The 18,449-nt window shown below is 52.2% G+C and overlaps 6 protein-coding genes across 6 annotated transcripts; 4 read left to right on the forward strand and 2 right to left on the reverse strand.

Annotated features, from left to right (window-relative positions):
• Nucleotides 1–124: 124 nt before the first annotated feature.
• On the reverse strand, nucleotides 125–1,333 carry STEHIDRAFT_98645 (uncharacterized protein). The gene is made up of 4 exons (XM_007305038.1): nucleotides 1,215–1,333; nucleotides 1,024–1,145; nucleotides 514–936; nucleotides 125–441 (listed from the first exon to the last, which is right to left on the reverse strand). The coding sequence occupies exons 1-4, from the start codon at nucleotides 1,252–1,254 to the stop codon at nucleotides 352–354; spliced, it is 675 nt and encodes a 224-aa protein (XP_007305100.1). The 5' UTR covers nucleotides 1,255–1,333; the 3' UTR covers nucleotides 125–351.
• Nucleotides 1,334–1,519: 186 nt separating this feature from the next.
• STEHIDRAFT_80491 (PLP-dependent transferase) lies at nucleotides 1,520–3,654 on the reverse strand. Its single transcript, XM_007304635.1, has 9 exons — nucleotides 3,483–3,654; nucleotides 3,252–3,410; nucleotides 2,830–3,185; nucleotides 2,544–2,768; nucleotides 2,263–2,472; nucleotides 2,078–2,203; nucleotides 1,884–2,021; nucleotides 1,715–1,825; nucleotides 1,520–1,652 (listed from the first exon to the last, which is right to left on the reverse strand). The coding sequence occupies exons 1-9, from the start codon at nucleotides 3,601–3,603 to the stop codon at nucleotides 1,590–1,592; spliced, it is 1,509 nt and encodes a 502-aa protein (XP_007304697.1). The 5' UTR covers nucleotides 3,604–3,654; the 3' UTR covers nucleotides 1,520–1,589.
• A 1,723-nt stretch (nucleotides 3,655–5,377) lies between these two features.
• STEHIDRAFT_111756 (uncharacterized protein) lies at nucleotides 5,378–6,559 on the forward strand (the record flags this gene model as incomplete). The annotated part of the gene is made up of 2 exons (XM_007305039.1): nucleotides 5,378–5,812; nucleotides 5,867–6,559. 2 exons carry the CDS (start codon nucleotides 5,378–5,380, stop codon nucleotides 6,557–6,559), a joined length of 1,128 nt encoding a protein of 375 aa, XP_007305101.1.
• Nucleotides 6,560–7,545: 986 nt separating this feature from the next.
• STEHIDRAFT_122193 (uncharacterized protein) lies at nucleotides 7,546–10,256 on the forward strand. The gene is made up of 10 exons (XM_007305040.1): nucleotides 7,546–8,220; nucleotides 8,284–8,367; nucleotides 8,429–8,532; nucleotides 8,591–8,727; nucleotides 8,792–8,961; nucleotides 9,030–9,238; nucleotides 9,302–9,326; nucleotides 9,391–9,587; nucleotides 9,646–9,775; nucleotides 9,848–10,256. Exons 1-10 carry the CDS (start codon nucleotides 8,109–8,111, stop codon nucleotides 10,045–10,047), a joined length of 1,368 nt encoding a protein of 455 aa, XP_007305102.1. The 5' UTR covers nucleotides 7,546–8,108; the 3' UTR covers nucleotides 10,048–10,256.
• Nucleotides 10,257–11,027: 771 nt separating this feature from the next.
• On the forward strand, nucleotides 11,028–14,188 carry STEHIDRAFT_58060 (uncharacterized protein; the record flags this gene model as incomplete). The annotated part of the gene is made up of 19 exons (XM_007304522.1): nucleotides 11,028–11,493; nucleotides 11,553–11,849; nucleotides 11,912–11,963; nucleotides 12,016–12,071; nucleotides 12,130–12,255; nucleotides 12,314–12,390; nucleotides 12,457–12,496; nucleotides 12,565–12,624; nucleotides 12,704–12,741; nucleotides 12,802–12,941; nucleotides 13,027–13,120; nucleotides 13,201–13,216; nucleotides 13,284–13,396; nucleotides 13,465–13,496; nucleotides 13,573–13,589; nucleotides 13,660–13,697; nucleotides 13,762–13,837; nucleotides 13,937–13,953; nucleotides 14,102–14,188. 19 exons carry the CDS (start codon nucleotides 11,028–11,030, stop codon nucleotides 14,186–14,188), a joined length of 1,842 nt encoding a protein of 613 aa, XP_007304584.1.
• Nucleotides 14,189–15,021: 833 nt separating this feature from the next.
• STEHIDRAFT_122195 (uncharacterized protein) lies at nucleotides 15,022–15,654 on the forward strand (the record flags this gene model as incomplete). Its single annotated transcript, XM_007305041.1, has 1 exon — nucleotides 15,022–15,654. A coding segment is annotated over exon 1 (502 nt), but the record flags the coding sequence as incomplete, so codon positions are not given.
• Between the last annotated feature and the right edge of the window lie 2,795 nt (nucleotides 15,655–18,449).

The raw sequence follows: 18,449 nt of genomic DNA on the forward strand, positions 1-18,449 counted from the left end.
GGAAACAGAAAGGCACGGAGCAATAGTCATAGGCCATGACTACGATCAGATGAAGAACGGGATACACCTGTCGGAATGCGTTAGCCGAAGTCTGCTCGAAGAGCCTAGCGCTTTTACTCACTGTATTTTGGGCAGGAAGAGCGTGGCAGAAGTATGGAAGGGGCACATGAGCTTGCTCATGCGCAACTATGAAAGCGCGTATCAGAGAATGAGGCAGCCGAGCCCAACTCAACGATAAGATCTCGGGTTCGACGGGAGAGAAAAAATGGATTACAACACTAATAAGAACAGACTGCGATGGCATCGAAAGCGAGGGATACTGCAGCCGGGAAACCGTTAACATGATGCCGTCTATTGTTTGATCAACTCGTCCACTACCCGGTCTTCGTGAATCTTCGCAACATTCGCACCACGGTAGTTCAGTCTCCGAAGGACATCAATCTGTCGGTTCCAAAACACATCAGGTTACATCGCTTACAGCCCGAAAGTGAGGCCGAAGAGAACGAGACGCACCACTTTACTCCTCTCGAACCCGAGACTCTCAAACTGGTCCACATGAGCCTTCTCCAATCCGGCGATCGCAATCTCATCCCGGCCACTTTTTCCACCAGTCAATTCCCCGATGTTCACATTCCTTCCGCCTCCACCACCAGCATACACTTGCGTCCAATATCTCGCAGTGTCTTCGAACGAGCTCCGACTCGTCATGTAGTGCTTCGCGACCTCTGCGTCCTGGGGGTCGTTAGGTTCAGGAGAGCATAGCAGCGATTGGAGGGAGATGAGGGTTGATTTGAGGGTAAGGACGGGAGACCAGGCGTCTTTCAGGATGTCAAGACAGATAGCACCGGATGCAGACGAGACGTTCGGGTGGTAGACTTTCGTGATGAACTTCATCTTCACCGGTTGAAATGGATATGAATCTGGGATCACGATGTCCTGTTCAAAACCATGATCGTATATCAGTATCAGAGAATGTAGCGGGACGGCGGGACCAGGCGGCTGTAATATCGCGAGAACACGCACCACTTGGAAGTGTCCACCCTGATATGGCGTATCTTCTGGTCCATCGAACGAGCCGATGAGATGAAAGGGAGAATTATCGACGAGTTCGAGGTCGATCTTCGACGACTTGTCATTCTTACAATCTGCTCGCACGATCTCTATATCAGCTTTACAGGCCTAAGGCATCGTATCGATATTGAGAAGACACTGACCAGCAATTTCCTTGTTTACACGGCGGAGACGAGCGTCCATGATAACAATGACACAGTTAAGGAGACGCGACTGCAAATGAGAAGCGAAAGGTGGACGAGGTGGTGGTGGTGGTGGTCAAGGTGGAAGACGGTGGTGTGTCTGAGAATCAAGTTCTCTGGCGTCAATCGCTTACGGCACCAGGGCCACACAGGGGCCACCCGTTCGATTTCCGGTTACTAAATTCCGGTGAACACTAACTTTGTATTGTACTTGACTGAACATTCTTTCATGAGAAAATGTCAACGATGAACGAGACAGTATATATCCGTTTTGTGCATGTGCTATATACAGTAGATCTTCTTCACAGTCAGCGTACGAGATCCTCTTGCCACAAATCAGGGCCACATCTTCTCGAATGCGTCAGCCAATCTCCGAATGCCTTCTGTCATTTCAGGTTTCTGCGAATGTAAGAGAGCTAATCAGCCTCGAAATCCGGGAGTCGAGACCGATCGCAACTCACATCGACATAGCTGAACGCCAGCCTGAAATACCCTACGCCCTTCTCACCAGCCGTAGGTGGGACATCTTGGTCCTCAAAGGGGACGTAGTAGGTCCCGGGCGTGACGAGAACCTGTTTTCGTGTAGAAATCGATAAAGGTAGCAGATATACGAAAAGCGGATGAGCTTACTTTCGCGTCAGCAAGCTCTTTCCACGTCTTCGTGACCCATTCTTCTTCAGGAGTCTTCGCGGATGTGGTATCCGCGAGAATGGCATGGTATGCCGGATTTTGATCCAGGAAAACTTTCACATAAACAAACATCCCGGACTAGAGAGCATTCAGTCAAATTGGGCAAAGGAGAGGAGACAATGTAGACCGCATACCGTCGGAGGCACGAAACTGAGGATCGGTGTCCGCTCAGACGATGTGCTGTGCGATTTTAGGTATCCATAGGTTTCTACACCGCTAGACGATGGTTCGAGATCCAAGTACTCTCCAAGAGCGTCGCACTAAATATTTTGAGTGAGCAAGCCAGGCGCGAGGACAAAAGTGTAACAGGAAACCATACCATCCAATTGCGACGCACGGTATAACTAGAGCGAAGGTTAGAGAGCCATTGAAGATATCCCTCCGTGCCCCAAGTACGAAGAAGCTCTAGAATTATAGCCTGGCTCCATCCACTCGGGGTTTGAGAGACGACTTCGGTCGCACGGACCAACCGTTCGGCGAAGAGTGGGTTGCACACGAAATAGCCCAGTCTGCTCCCCGGCGCTATCGTCTGCGGCCTTGCGTTAGCATATAGAGAAAAGATAAAATAAAGTAGACAAGACGAGGAGGACATCCACGAACCTTGCTGAAGCTCTCCAGACGTATCACACGGCCGTCCTCATCGAACTTCAAGAAACTTGGGGACAGACTGGCGTCGGTGGCGTCGGATTCTTCGCGTTCGGAAGGCGAGCGATACACAGGCATTTGAAGGAAATAGTAAGGATCGTCTTCGCAGATGATTACATCGTGTTTCCTGCAGATCTGATAAATCTCGCGTTTTCTCGACGCTGGCATGGTTGTGCCGGTCTGTCACACCGCGTTAGTACTTCGTCCAAACGAGTAAGACTAATAAAACACTGAGACATACCGGGTTCTGTCCGACAGGTACAATATACATCACTTTTGGCTTCCTACCCCTCCTTCCTTCCTCATCCCATTCATCCAAGATGCTCTCCAACGAGCTAGGAATCATTCCTTCCCCGTCCATCTTCACCGGCACGCCTCTGCATCCCATGGGACGCCACAATGACTGCGCTGTGGGATAAGTATGCTCTTCGACGAGCACGAAGTCGCCAGGTTCAAGAAGCAGGTCAACAACCTTCGCCCAACCATCGGTGTTTCCGGAGTTGAGAATGATCTCGAATTCTGGGTATCCTGGCTGATAGAAGGAGGAGGTGAAAGAGTGGAGGATGGAACGAAGGGAGGAGTTTCCCAAGGCAACACCTAATGTGAATGAAGGGACGAGTATGAGTACGCGAAAAAGTGAGAGTAGAATGGTATCGAGCATACCATATTGAAGAACGGTTGTAAGGAGTGGGGACTCCGCTCTATCGCGTATAGTAAGCGGGATCGTTTCTGGTTCTGGCGCTCCGGGCTCCACTCGAGTATCACTTTTGTAGGCTTGCACTTCGAGTGATTTGAACGGGAAGAAATCAGGATGAGGAAGACCTGTTCATGTCGATGTAATCCGCACGTATTAGAAAGTCGAAAAGTACAGCGAATGAAAGAGAGAAGACGAACCTCCTGCTAAACTGATCATGCCGTCGACTGTCATATAATGAAGGATGTCTTTCAGGGGACTGGGTACCCGTCCACGGCTAACAGAGTTTAAGTGATGAGCGAGATGCGAAAAGTCGCCCATCTGACGGAACGGCTTTGCCGTTGTCAGTGGTGGTGTTGAAACGACGGGGGCACCGCATTGTTCGAATTGTATGGCCATAGGAGAGATGGAGTTGGGGAAAGGGAAAGGGAAGACGGGGAAAGGGTATGAGGAAAGCACTTAGTTGTGCGGGCATTTGAGTTGATACCCACAAACAAGGTCCGTGTGGGGTAGAGGTAGTGTACCTGACTGACTCGACTGCTCGACAGCGTATGTCATTTTTTGTGTCGGTTAGGATTGCGATTACGTTGACCTCGGCCAACTGTTCCTCTGAGTGAACAACAGGGGATAGTAGGTTCAACCGACAGCAACCGAATTCAACAAGATGATCCGAGAGCCCGACGCCTTGCAGACAAGAGGAAATCTCGCCGGAGGCTACTGGTCGCGGCGCAGTTGGTCATCGTATTTGTTCACTGAGTGCGTAGGTTCGCAAAAAAACCTTGGAAGTTGAACAGTTCAATGAGTACAGATGAAAGTCGTTGCATAGAGCCTATGAACAAGCATAGGCCGAGCCTTGGACGACGGGCTGAGGACAAGTCGTGGTTAGGCCACAACGACGTTCCGGGAAGGAAATCGGCGCTTACTCAAACAGATCAGTCACCCGGGCGCCTAACTGAGAATAAGCGCCCGGGCAGCAACGTTGAACGCTGTTGAACGCCGCCGTCGTCCACAAGTCGTCCGTATCCCTCCGAAGCTCAAGTTTTTAACTTTATCTCTCTAGGATCAGACTAATAATTGAGTAGGAGGTGACAAAGTCTTAACTTATGAAGCTTGGCGACCTTCACCCAGCGGCTAGCATGACACAACTTGAACTCTCAGTCAGAAGCTGCTCGGAAGATGTGCCTCCAGTGGTTTTCCATCCTTGTCTCACGTAGTAGATTTTCGCGCCATTGCTGAAAGCGTGTGGTATTCTAAGATCTATATAATTAGGCTGTCGCTGTTCACCAAGGGCATCCACGAGTATGCGCTCCAGCTGCTGCAACTGGTATCTACTACTGCTATTACTTGTGGACCCTCTTGCGCAAACCCCAGATCGAAATGATTTGGCTTGCGCGGAAAGCGGTGGGATGACAAGGGAATACGTCTTTCGGGACGCATACTGCATTTGGAGCATGAGCAACCACAACGTTCGGAGAGGTACGCCCAATGACTCATGCCTCGACCTTCATAGCCCGGTAGAAAAACAACGGCAGATCCCATTTTGCCAAAGACAAGAAGCCGCTGAATTGCCTCGGTAATAGAGGACCATCAAAATACTGCAAAGGCCTTTTGTTCAGACCGTCGAGAATTTTTCAGGCAGACCATATTGCCATCTTCTGACGTATTCGGGGGTCGCGGGCAAGGGCTCGAGACCTAAATTTATAGCAAAGAACAGTGGCGAGCCCAATCATAGAAGAGGTGTGTCTCTCGGCCACTGATGCCGCGCTTTGGTTGCCCGTAACTGGAAATTTTTTGTCCCACAGGTCGGCCACACTCGATCTGTGTCTACCTCGCGCTTCATTTCTGGACGGCTTGCTCTCACACTCCTCGATCAGTGCCGTGTATATGTTCCCAGTTTGGTATCTGCAAGCCTATCGTCAAACGTCTTTCTCTCAACGGACGTTTTCCTGACCTACGCAACTGCCACGTATACCCAGTGCGAGCCCTATATATAACGGAAGTCACTGATCCCTCCAGCGCATTCAGTCCCTGTAGTTCTTCGTTCCCCATTGTGTCATTTCTTACCGCTTTTCTGGTTACCTCTCTGTTCGCTATCATGGCTTCCTTTTCAGCGTTCCAGGCAAGATCCCAGCAGGACAACGTCGTCGAGGAAAGCTCTGTATGGTTCAACGAACTCATGCGAAAAGCCTTGCCAAACTCTTTCGCCCCCGATACGAAACTCTCCTCAAAACAGAAGAAGGACCTGCGTCTCTTCTTGGACCTCTTCCGTGATGTCGTCGTCCCAGCCGAGATTGCCTTGCACAAGAAGGCCTGGGATACGACTCCGAGCCATCCTCTCTTCGATCTTGCCCAACCTGGCCTCGTTTTCCAGCCGTCAGCGCACGGTCAACCTCCCCCGGGACCGGTCCACAAGCGCAGGGCCGACGACGAGATTATTGGACAATCAAATGCGAATGGCCCCGCGATCAAACGTCGGAAGACGTCCAGCAATGCTAGCGCGCAAGCTGGCAGCGCATCCGGCTCTTCTATGGTACGCATGTCACTATATCGCCGAATCATCATATATCCTGACACTCGCGCATAGGCTTATACAGGTGATGGTCATATACCCCAGAGTCAGACCCCCGGTAGTGCGTCCTCGTCTCGAGGATCGACCGCAGAAAGCGAACCTTTGTCCCGTCAAGTTCGGACACGAGAGTACGCGGCGATATTCCCACGGCTACCGAGTGTCCAAAGTCTTTCTGCCGACACCCGGGAATTGATCCCTTCTGTCTTACCCGCTCGCCGCGTCCCATCCTTAGGACTTCCCGTGCACTCTCACGTCGACTATCGTTCCAGCTCTGAGTCTGCGTCACTGGAATCACCGTCCACATTCGACAACGCGATGGCGCCTCAGATAATTCCTTTCGGCAACGGACTATATAACCCCTTTGTGTCCAACCCCACAGCCTTCTTCGCGCCTTCGAATGCTCCTGGGGCCGACCAGCGCGGTGTTTTGCTGGCGACTGCACAAGCGACAGCCGATACGACTTTTGGTGGCTCTTTCGCGAACGGTCAGGTTGGTCACTGGGGCTCGGGTGGTCTACTATCTGCTTACTATCATGCGGTGTCAGACACTAGAGCGGATATGGGAACGGGATCTTGCAATGGTTTTGACGAGGCTGAGTTCTCTGCTGAAAAGCAGCGTAATGACCCAGTGACGATTCTACTAGCGGGACAGATGTCTATCGACAGTTCACTCTCAGGTGCTTTATCGGCTCCTTCAAGGCGCGCTTGAAGAGTACAACTCGGGTTGATATTGTCTGAGGATGCACTTATTAGTATGTACTGGCGCACAATCGCCTCGTCGCTCTAGAGGCCCCGCGGGTTCGGGATCTCATATGCGTCCAATGTAGCCGTGCTGCTTGATGGTGAACTATATGTCTCTGTCTCGTTCTCTGTCTCGTTCTCTCTATCGCGCCTCTCACTCGCTCTCCGTTGGTTATTACTTCTGAGCTTGCCGCATACCACTGATTGTTGCTAATTTAATATGCCTACGAGCATTCCATTTTATATATACCAATTCTTACGCTATCATCTTCATCGTCTCAGTTCTGGTATCTCCGAGTCCTGGTCGAAATCATCACTGTGGGATTACTATAGCATACTGTTCAGTGTTCGTCAACCGTTTATCTTCTTTTGCCCTATTATTTACTACATAGATCCTCGTGTCGCCAATGAATAGAGTTCTTTCTCAGGGTAACTCGGTCAGTACGGCAAGCAGGAGTAAAACGTTAACGAACCGGTCTGATCAGTGATCTTCGCGCTGCTGTGGCGCAGCCAGTGTGGCACCGTGGTTTTCCACGTGCACCTTCTCAATCGCCCCTCGCAGCCGATTCCGAGCTCGGTCCCTTGACAACTTTCATCTCGTTCTCCACCGGAAGTCGCTCTGTTCTACGATTCGCTGACATGCAAGCGAGAGGATGAAAGACAAGCTTACGCATCCCAATTGTCCGCGGTCGCTCTCTGGCCAAGGCTGCGGAAGCACATCCGCCCGCATGTTTCTTGACACCATCTGGATACCGGCCCTTTCGCCCATCATCAACTCGTTCTTTCGAATTTCTGGAGTTGCCTTGAGACCTGGCTTGGTGGTTGGTTCGCACCCGGTATGGAAGGGTTGCGTTGCCGCCGGAAGTCCCCATCACTCAAAATTATTTAGCCGGCGCGTTCCTCGGAATGTCGTTGCCCATCGCACTCGCCTGCCCTGTCGCGTTCTGTTTTTTGCTCACTGGGTCAGGCATCACTGTTTCAGCCACGTCTCGACCAGTCTAGAGCTGCCAGTGTTGGTTGTGCCAGAGGAGGTGCTCTGTGTGCTCCATCGCAATTGGCCATGGAGCTCAATCTTTGCGCAGTCGAGGCTTTCATTGGAAAGAAAGAGCTGGAGATGTGTCAGGAAGCGCTTCTTTGACGACCGTATGTTGCAACGAACACATGCAATTTGTCGAGAACTGTGCGTTTCTGGCACCGACATCCGATTGCCACAGGGATGGCCGCTATCGGGCCATTGTCGCAATTCGATATTCGGTGCATAGCGACCCGTCTAAGCGGGTACATAAAGGCGAGCCTCGCTTGTCTTGAAGTTTCTCTCATCCCTCGGGCCTGGTAGCTTGGTCGCCTTTCCTTCTCTCTCTCGTCTCTCGTTGTTTTCGTTACTTTTTTCTTTCCCCCTTCTCCCACTTCTCCGGGCCGGCCCGTCTTCAAGCATCTTCCCCTTCCTAGTTCGCTCCCCAGTCTGAGACTATCTCCTTTGTCAAGACAAGCTCGTTCGTTGATATCCACTAGCCACCATGTTCAAGAGTGCTTTCGTTCTTTCCCTTGCTGTCTCGTCGGCATACGGTCATGCTTTCATCAACTCCGTGTCCGGTGCCAATGGTCTCTCCGCTGTAGGGTTGGGTGTTGGTGCGTTCTTCCTCGTATTTTTCCCCCATTAATGGTGGTATTGACTCTATGCATTCATGACAGCTACTAACGGTGAAGTTGCACGTGGCGGCACCGACGAGCAACCTTTCCAGCTCGATACTCCCGTGCTCAAGGACACGACTACCGGTGAGTTATGTTTTGTATTTCTTTCAGTCTTCTTCCTTTGCTCATATACGTCGCCTCAAAGATCCTTGTGGCGCTACGCTTCTTGCCGGCTCGATTGACATCGCGTCATCGATGACCAGCACGGCCACTAACGGCCAGTACCCGTCGATCCCGTCCAACGGCACTGTGCGTTTTGTACAATCGTACAACGCTTTTTTGCAAGCTAACAAAATTATTCACAAAGTTGACAATGGGTGTCTTCCAAGTCAACGCTGACGGTGGAGGACCCTTCTCTGCCGAAGTCAGCACCGACGCGACCGGTACTTCATGGCAAACCCTCTCCGTTACATCCCAACCCCCCGGTGTTAACGGTCTCCTACAGTACGTCTTCCGCATCGTCTTTGTGTTTCGCGACCTGGCTCATCTCGTTTTTCGATACATCTAGCGATGGTCCTGCGAACTCCAGCATTACCGTCGAAGTTCCCAGCAACGTTACGTGCACTGGTGGAACGAACGGCAACGCCTGCCTCATCCGTATTAACAACGGTGGCCCTGACACTGGTTCGTTTGCTAATGGTGCTGGCCCCTTCGGTGGATGTGTCGCTGTCCAACAGGGTTAGTCTCATCTTCGCCTAGTTTAACTTCCATAGCATTGCTTCTGACTGGACTGCCCTCTCCTGTAGACACCACTGGCACCGCTTCCTCTTCTGCGGCCTCCACCAGCGCTACCTCCACGACTTCGAAGAAGACCAAGACCAACAAGAACAGCAAGAACAACCGCGAGATTGCTGGCAAAGATCTTGTTGACTTGTTGAAGAAGCGCCAGGAGATCGACAGCGCCATCCTTGCCAAGAGGCAGACCCTTACCGCTCACATGATTGACGAGCTCAACGTACGTCTGATTTCGTCGGTTGTGTCTCCACAATGTCCCTGATGTTCTTCGATCATATCATAGACTGCTACCGACACCGCTATCGACAGTGAGGATTCATCTACACGTTCATCGCCTCTTTCGCAGTTATTGATGTGCTGTTTCTCTTATAGTCCCCATCGATGCTCTTGCCGGTGCCAACGACGAGGATGCCAACGGCGGTAACTCCACCACCGGCAAATCTGGTACCGCCGTTCTCAGCACCCAGCAAGCCATCGACCTCAAGAAGGCTGTCGCTGAGGCCATCTCGAATGCGTTCCACGTTATGGCTAGCTCCCAAGTCGACGCCGGTGACTTCGGTACCGATGAGGTACGTCGATCTCATGCGTCACGAAGCGTTTGGCGTTGTATTGACGTACGTTGTATAGGACTCTGTCAACTCTGCCAATGCCGCTGCTGCGTCCTCGCTCTCGGCTGGTGAGGTGACTTCCATCAACGCTGGCAATGCCGGTGTTGGTGCTGTCAACACTGCTAACGTCGCCTCGCTTCTCGGTGGATGTACGTCCATCTCTATTCCGTCCTTCTAATCTTCTTTTGTTCCATATTGATCTAACGATTTTGTTCCACTAGTGAACACTGCGCTCGCCGACATCACTGGCGCTGCTGATGCTACCGCGACCGCCACTGCTACCTCCGCAGCAGCAGCCACGACAACGGCCGCCTCTAAGAAGGGCAAGACCAAGGCTGCTGCCGCTGCCGCTGCTGCCGGCAAGAACAAGTCGAACAACAGGAGAATGTTCAGGTTCAACCGCTTGGCTCGTGAGGATTAAGTTTAAATGTCTTTCTCTGAGGGTTTTTGGCGGTGGAATGTCTTTCTTACGTTGTTTGGTTTGGTGTCTATTTATTGCATGATCTTGATAGGGGTAGTGTTGTACGAGGCTGGGCGTCTTCCATCTTTTGTTTCTTTCGTATCATCATCTACTTCTTTGGAAGCAATGCGATCTATGCTTGTTGTGGGATCCAATGCTGGGTGTTTTCAACCGTCAATTATCTCGTGAAATCGTTCATCAGCATCAATTGTGGCGCAACTACGACCCACATGGCTCAAGAAGGCTGCGATGTGGCGTTGTTTGGTCTTGTTAGGATCCAAAGTCTTCGCGTCCACCACGAACTTTAGCCTTTTCTTCTCTTGCATTTGAACGACATTCATGCTGGCCGAACGCTTGGGACTGACCCAAACTCTCTCGCCAACACTTTCGGAGTCGCTCTATACACCCTTTTAGGCGTGATGTATTCATGTTCACACCTGTGCGACAATGTGCCTGTATCGGTTTCCCAAGAGCCACGCCCTCTTTAGTGCTTGCTTTCACATTCACCAGAACGAAAGACCTATCTCGAGCTCTACAGTTCGGCTCCTATTGATGCTATCGCTGAGACTGAACTCATTTGGATCTGTGCGAAGGAAAGCGCCATAATTACAAGCTGGACCATCTGCTGCAACGAGAATAATTCTTGATACACTGCGCACTCGTCATTATACTGCTCGTTTTTGTGGAAGGCCCACGTTGGAGGATCCTGATCAGGGTAAATGGGCCAACTTCAGGGTGCGGTACGGCGTCTCTTGGTGATTAACTCATGGCACCGTGCGCTTTGGAGGCTCTATGCAGCTTGGTAGCCAATGGCGTCGTGTGAGGCAAGCGTACGAGGTTCAGTAATGCGGCTGGTGTGTGCCTTCACCTTCACATTGGACCATATAATACGCTGATCTCTACCCCTGTTCTCCTCGTCTCCCTTCGGTAACTCTCCATCGATGCGGTTCTTTCTGGGCCTCGTCGCCCTGGCCTGCGCCACAGCTCTCGCTGCCCCGTCCACTCGTATCACCCATGTTCTGCACGAACGACGCGCGATAGAGCCCAGCGAAGACTGGGAAATAACTGGCAGAGTCGAAGGATCCCGCGTGCTTCCTCTCCGTATCGGACTGACCCAGTCCAACCTCCACGAACTCGAGAGCCTGCTCATGGACGTCTCGCACCCGGAATCGTCTCTCTATGGGCAGCACTGGTCAGCCAAACAGGTCGCGGATCACTTTGCACCGAGCGATGAGGCGATTTCGGCTGTGCGTGCTTGGCTGAATGACGCCGGCTTCGACGAGGAGAGGATGAAGTTGTCGCATAGCAAGGGATGGGTGGAAGTTAATGCGACGGTTTCTGAGGTGGAGGAGCTGCTTCAGACGGAATATAACGTCTACACGCATACCTCAGGTGACGAGCAGATCGGTGCGTACCTTTCTTTCCTGATCTATGTCGTAATATCATTTTACAATCTCCATGTCCAGGATGTCACTCGTACTCGGTCCCCGAACACGTTCGCGAGCACATCGACCTCATTAAACCTACAGTCCACTTCAACCACCGCATCGGCCAAGTCCCTCCAGGCTCTCGTCGCCGCAAGCGCGTCGAAAACCGTCTGGGTATGCCATCGAGCAACACCGGTCCGAAGACGAACGGGCAGAAAGTCACGATCACCCCCGTGCTAGAGAATTGCGATGAAAACATCACGCCGGATTGTTTAAGGGCTTTGTACTCTGTGAATTACACCCCGGTCGCTACGGATATCAATTCGTATGGTATAGGTACGTCTGTGTATGTTGGGTGATGAGGAGACGTGTTTTTGAAGGCGCTTTATATCATATAGTTGAGTTCACCCCACAGGCCTTCTTGGCCGATGATTTGGATCTGTTCTTCGCGTGAGTGGTCGATCTTGAGTGAAGTGCATAGTCTCTCCTAACGCCTCATCAGCAACTTCTCCCCGAGCCAAATCGGAACGCGTCCCAACTTGATTTCCATCGATGGTGGTCAGTTCAAGTATCCTTTCCCGACTCCTCACGAAGCGTATGTAATATTGTTCCTCAGGCACTGCACAGACGCAGGACCAGAGCTTCGACTTCAACGGCGAGAGTGATCTGGATTTGGAGTACGCGTTCGCGCTCACGAATCCTCAGCCCCTCACGTTGTTGCAGACGGGAGATATTCCGGAAGGTGCGTATGGTCCCAGGCTCATGCGTGCGAGAAATATTGACTTTTCGCGTGCGTGTAGGTGCATCTTTCAATAACTGGCTCGATGCTGTCGATGCGTCGTTTTGTACATTCGAGGGCGGCGATGATCCTACTCAGGTGTGTAATGAGTACACAAAGTCTTGAAACGTTTTGCGGCATGAAGCTGATGTAGACCACATCCAGGACGGGATATACCCGGACCCTCTCCCAGGCGGTTTCAAAGGTATTTATCCTCAATTCTCCAGTCTTTTGTTCTTACAGATCTGACCTGTGGTTTATTTCCCCTTTCAGGACCAGAATCCTGTGGGATCATCTCTCCGCCGAACGTCGTCTCCGTTTCGTACGGTCAAGGTATCTACTCCACTCTGCTCTCATATCATTACGAATCCGTGTCCTCAAGTCCTCTGACATGATGCATCTCGAATAACAGACGAAGCCTCCGTCACCGCAGCCTACGCGAACCGACAGGTACATATGCTTTCCCCGCCCATTTCTCCAGTCTTGCCGCTCACAAAAGGATACTTATAGTGCGCAGAGTACGGCAAACTCGGCATGCTGGGGACCACCGTTCTCTATTCAAGTGGGGACGACGGTGTCGCGGGCGGCGGCGGCGTATGTCTTACTGCGAACGGTACACCTTCCACGAGGGGAACTCGGTTCAGTCCTGGGTCGGTCCTTTCTCGATCTTCCGTATCATGTCTCTCCCGCTCTGTGCCGCCACTTACTGATTGACATACCATTCTCGGTGGATAGATTCCCCGTGACCTGTCCGTTTATCACCGCTGTGGGCGCCACGCAGGTGAACCCTGGTAGCACCGTGAACGATCCCGAGGGCGCATGCGAACAGGTCCGTCTGATCTTTATCTGTCTAGTCTCGAACTGGGCATGCGAAACCTGAAATCATCATATCTCGCGAATGATTTGCAGGTAATCTTCAGTGGAGGTCAGTCTCTGGTCAATCGGTGTATGCGTCGGTCTGACTTCAAAGCGTCTACGCATTTGACGGCTAGGCGGGTTCAGCAATATCTTCCCGATGCCGTCGTACCAAGCCGCAGCCGTAACGAACTTCTTGACGAATCACCCCCCGCCGTTCACGGCCGCGCAATTCAACAACAGTGGCACTGTGGGTACTTTCCACACGATATCTCAAGGTGCGACTCTGATGGTGTTTGTGTTTGGTGAATGGAACAGGTCCGAGCGTTCCCTGATTTGTCTGCGAATGGGTGAGTTGTCGGCTTCATCGCACGAAGCACAAAGCACAAAGCACGCTGAATAACCCGCTACACTTCTGCTCTGCAGAGCCAACTATGTCATCGGTGCGTTTTTCACTCTGGCATACTGCTAGCAGACGACTCAAAATCATGCCGTTATCTTCTACCAATACAGGTATCGACGGCGAATTCGAGCTCGTCTTTGGAACCTCGGTATACCTCTCTCCGTATTTCCTTCCAATAAACCCGTCTTAACAGCCTCACTCCTTTGATATAGGCCTCTTCACCCGTCGTAGGCTCCCTGATCACGCTCATAAACGACGCGCGTCTCGCAGCCGGGAAAGGACCCGTCGGTGCGCTCTCTATTCTAATTTCTCTGTCTTCTCCCTTCTCGCTTCTCGATTCGGCACAAACAAACAAACAAACGAGCTGATGTGTGCATGGGAACGAAGGCTTCATTAACCCTGCGGTACGTTTCACCTATCCCCTCACCCTCACCCACCCCCTCACCCTCAATTCTACCTCCACCCTCACCTCCACTCTCACCCTCACCCACCCACCCATTGACGCATCACGCATGGGTGTCTGCGGAACATTAATATCTTTAAAACAAACAGATTTACTCGTCCGACTTCGCGGCTGGGTTCAACGATATCACTATGGGCGGGAATCAAGGATGTGGTACGTCTCCTCGCTCTCTTTAACTTTGGTATCCGTGCAAGCCTTGGCTTACCTACCATGAACGTTTTCGACGACGGGTAGGTACACCCGGATTCACTGCGTACGTTTTTCGTTTCTCGTTTCTCCTACCTTACTTCTTCATCCCAGAGTAAACGAACACGGCATGCTGACCATCGCTTATAATCTGTGTGAATTCGAACATACAGGGTAGCAGATTGGGACCCGGTCACCGGTAAGTTCCTTCCTGATTTTGAATGCCCTTCCTTTCGGAGAAACTTGAATGCAATGCTGAAGCGCTCGTTCATAGGCGTCGGGACACCGAACCTCACGAAGTTGATGCCGCTGTTTATGGCGCTTCCGTGAATGCGGATGAGGGCACCCGGAAGCGGAATCGGAAGCGTGATGGAGGCCAGAATGGGAACGGGGATACGAAGGGGCTGGCCGGGGAGGTGGGTATTGGATGGTGTTCTGGGGACGTTTTGTATATTGAAGTGTGCTGTGGATTATATGAAGTGCTATAGGACTTCCGGGTGAGATGGTGGTGTTTAGCGGTGTGGTGGAACTGTTGAAGGAACTTGTGCGAGATAGGTCAGGTGTAATTTGAGGGCAAGAGGAACGTGTTGAGTACTTACATGTACGAGTCTTGGTTGTTATAAATAAGATCACCTCTAGATGTCAAGTATCCCAAACGAATTTCCTACAGACATGCAGAGATCCCTTGGAGATCCCCGTCCGTGCAAGGACGACGGAAGTACTGATAAGATCCAGCTCCCCATCTTATCTTATCAACACCCAAGTTTTGCATCTCGATCTCCGTCTCCGCTCGTCACAATTCTCCGTCTTCCATTCTCCGTCTCCGCTCTAAGCCTCAAGCTCTAAGTCTCTCGCTACTCTGAGCCTCGTTCATATGTTCTCGACGGTATGAAAACCCGTAACCATGTCTCTCAAAATATGGAGGACGACACCGACAACTCAGACTCGGACGTCCCATTCCCGTCCGACTCTGAACCGCCCTCTGTGATCCGTACTCCTTCGCTTCGTAGCAATGCTAGTCGGAATGCCAGTGCTGGACCCTCTCTGGAAGTTGGTGTAGAACCAGGCCCAGGAGAAGCAGAAGAAGAAGAAGAAGAAGCAGAACCCATCTCCCCAGCCTACCTCGCCGCCCTGCAAGCCCACATCTCCGCAACCCGCGCACGGTACACCCCTTCCTCCAAGGGAAAGGAAAAAGCGGAGGAGAACGAAGTCTATGAATATGATGAGAGTATGGGCGTGCAGGGAATACAAACACGATGGACGGAAGACGAGAAGGACGTGTTTTTTTGTTCGTTGGCTAGGCATTCGAGGTTACGTCCCGATCTTATTGCTCTGGACATGCAGGCGGCTTTTCCTCTCTCCCCCTCTCACTCCCACAACCCCTTCTACACACCAAAACCAAAATCCCTCCCCGAAATAACCTCCTACCTCACCCACCTCGCCCACTCAACCCACACCCACGAACTCTCCACGCAACACAAACGCAAATGGGCCGAACTCGAGGGGCGATCATATAAACATGGGAGTATAGCGCGCATGAAGCGGAGGAGGATAGAGATGGGATGTGCGGTGGAGGTGGGGGAGGGGACGGTAGAGAGGGAGGAGCGGATGGCGAGGGGGGTGAGGGGGTGGGTGGAGCGGGGTGGGGAGGGGGAGGTGAGGTGGAGGATGGGGAGGAGGAGGGAGGAAGAGAGGGAGTGGGCGAAGAGGGAGGGTGGCGGTGGCGAGGAGGGATGGAAGGAGGAGATGGAGAGGAGATGGGAGAGGGAGGATTGGGAGGAGAGTGTGGGAAAGTCTGGGTGGGTCGTGTTGGATAGGATGTTGAAGGAGGCGGAAGACTCAGAGGCAGGAGTCGATGATGAGGAAGGCGGAGACGAAAATATTCGAATACAAAAGATTGTCGAGCGCACGGACCATGAACGAATAGAAACTCTACCGTCCGTTTCACTTGAACCACGCAGGATAGACGACGCCCTCATCGACCCAGCCCTACTCGCCCTCGACCCGAACCCGCCACCGCCACCTCCCGTACATCTCGCCACACATCTCCCATCTCTCCTCCCACCCATGCATCTCCCCGCTCCCTCCTCCCCTATCCCCATCCCCGTACCTCCCTCTCCTTCTGGCGCATCCTCCCGCCCCACAACACCCACACTCACACCCACACCCCTCCCAATTGAAATCGACCCCACACTCTCCCCCACCTCCCGCCGCCGCCTACAAAAACGACTCTACATGCGTCGCAAACGGGCACAGGAGAGCGGTGGCGAGGTCGTGCTTGGGACGGGGAAGTTGAAGCCGGGGAGGAAGGTTGCGGAAGGAGTGGTGAAGATGGGACGTCAGAGAAGGAAGGCAGGTGATGCTGGTGAGGAGGAGAGTATGCCTGATCCGTCGATGGGGACGACTGTCACTGTTCCTCTATCTACGGCGGTTCATACCACCCCCTCAAAAGCACCAGCACCCCCTCCGCCCGTCCGACCCACGAACGACGACGATCCCGAAAAACGCACGCACAAGAATAAGAACAAAAACAAACGCGAACCGTACGAAATCCGGCTAAGGAAACGAATGGCGGATATGGGCATCGATAGGTCCTATGTGACCTGTCCGGAGAGGGGCTGGGCGATTTGGAAAGTAGGCAATTTGGGGCGGGTGTGTCGGTGAGTCTGTTTTCTGTGGTTTGTTTGAGTTTCTTGGGAGAGGGTTTCGACAGTCGAGAGTCGTTCTGAGTCTGGTTCGACTTGGGACGGGGACGAGAACGATAATGTTATTGGTCTCATTCTTCCTTCGATAAATTGCTGGCACAGGGCGACATCTGCCTGCCCCCTGCCTGCGTTGACGCCTCCGGTCGTATGCTTTGTATGAAGGACAAGTTGATGAAACCTCAGTGCGATGCTGATCACCCAGGCCATATGTGGTGCCGAACCTCTCTTAGATCATGCAAGCCCATACTCCTCCCCGTTGGAGCGCATATATTCGTGTTTTCTACGCAGCGTGATTCCGGCCTTGGATCGGACCACGCCCACGATACTTCGTGTTCCGTTCGGTGGCCTCGGTCGGACTCGCGGCGCTGGTCCGTTATACATTTTTCTTCTTCTTTTTATTCCAACTTTCCTTCTCGGTGGTTATTTGTGGAGATCCTACGCCAGCACCCAGCGACCACAGTCTATCCCTGCACAGTAGCCATAATCATAATCCGACAGTGCTGTCAGGGACCATAACCCAACAGTGACAGTGCCGAGAAACACATAACGCGCGTCACAGTCTCTCGCTCGCTCGTTGACTCGAGTGTTGTTCAACTGTGTGATCGAGCCTTGTTGTCTCTCGTATTGTTTTGGTGGCGTCTGGAGTTGCTTGGTCCTTCAGGCTTTCCACACGCTGAGGGTCGCGAGATTTCGCCCACTTATCGCACTCGCCGCCTTGAGTGTTCTTCGACAGCATAACTGAGACACCATCCGAACCTACGTCTTCCACAGAGGCGAGTGGAGTTGCTTGCTACTTTGGGCTTTCCAAATATTGAGGGCAGTGATATTTCGCCCACATATAGCACTCGCCCCCTCGAGTGTCGTTCAACCGCGTTACTGAGGCACGATCCGGGCCTTTTTCGTCTCTTGCGTTGTTTCGTGGAGGTACTCGCCACTTGGGGCTTTGTGCACGCTGAGTGTCGCGGAAGATGAATCTTTCGTCGATTTGCCGCTTTGCCGCTTTGCGAAAGCTCAAAGGTGCTGGATCTTCGAATAGTTAGCGCATGCGAAACGTGGCGATGTTTTCGATCGGTCTCGCATTTTTTTCTTTCGTTGACACCGTTGAATCATGAATCATGAACTAATCATGAAATCAATAACGTTCGACCATGAAATCATGCTTGGTTCCTGTGCTATGGTTGGGAAGGTTCTGATTTGATAGCCAAAGAATCTTAGATGGCGGGTGGCGCGCCACACGAGGGGGATATCAATGAGTGCTATCCCGCGCCCGGTTCCTCTCTCTCCTCTTATTTATCTCAGTCTCGAAACTTCATCGTGAACTAATCCAGATCTCATCCACCCCCCAGGCTCCTCCACACCCTCGCCCTCTCCTCACCCCTCGCCCTCTCATCCCCCCTCGCCTCCTCCTCCCCTTCTTCGCCACAACTATCCCTATCACAACCCTCAAAACTCTCCCTTTCCATCTCTCTATCCCTCCTCACCAATCTCACCCACCTCCTCCGCACATTCCTGAAGCAAGTAATAGGACGCGCCATCGTACGTAGAG

Source organism: Stereum hirsutum (assembly GCF_000264905.1).
Source record: "Stereum hirsutum FP-91666 SS1 unplaced genomic scaffold STEHIscaffold_8, whole genome shotgun sequence".
In the NCBI taxonomy this organism is placed as follows: domain Eukaryota; kingdom Fungi; phylum Basidiomycota; class Agaricomycetes; order Russulales; family Stereaceae; genus Stereum; species Stereum hirsutum.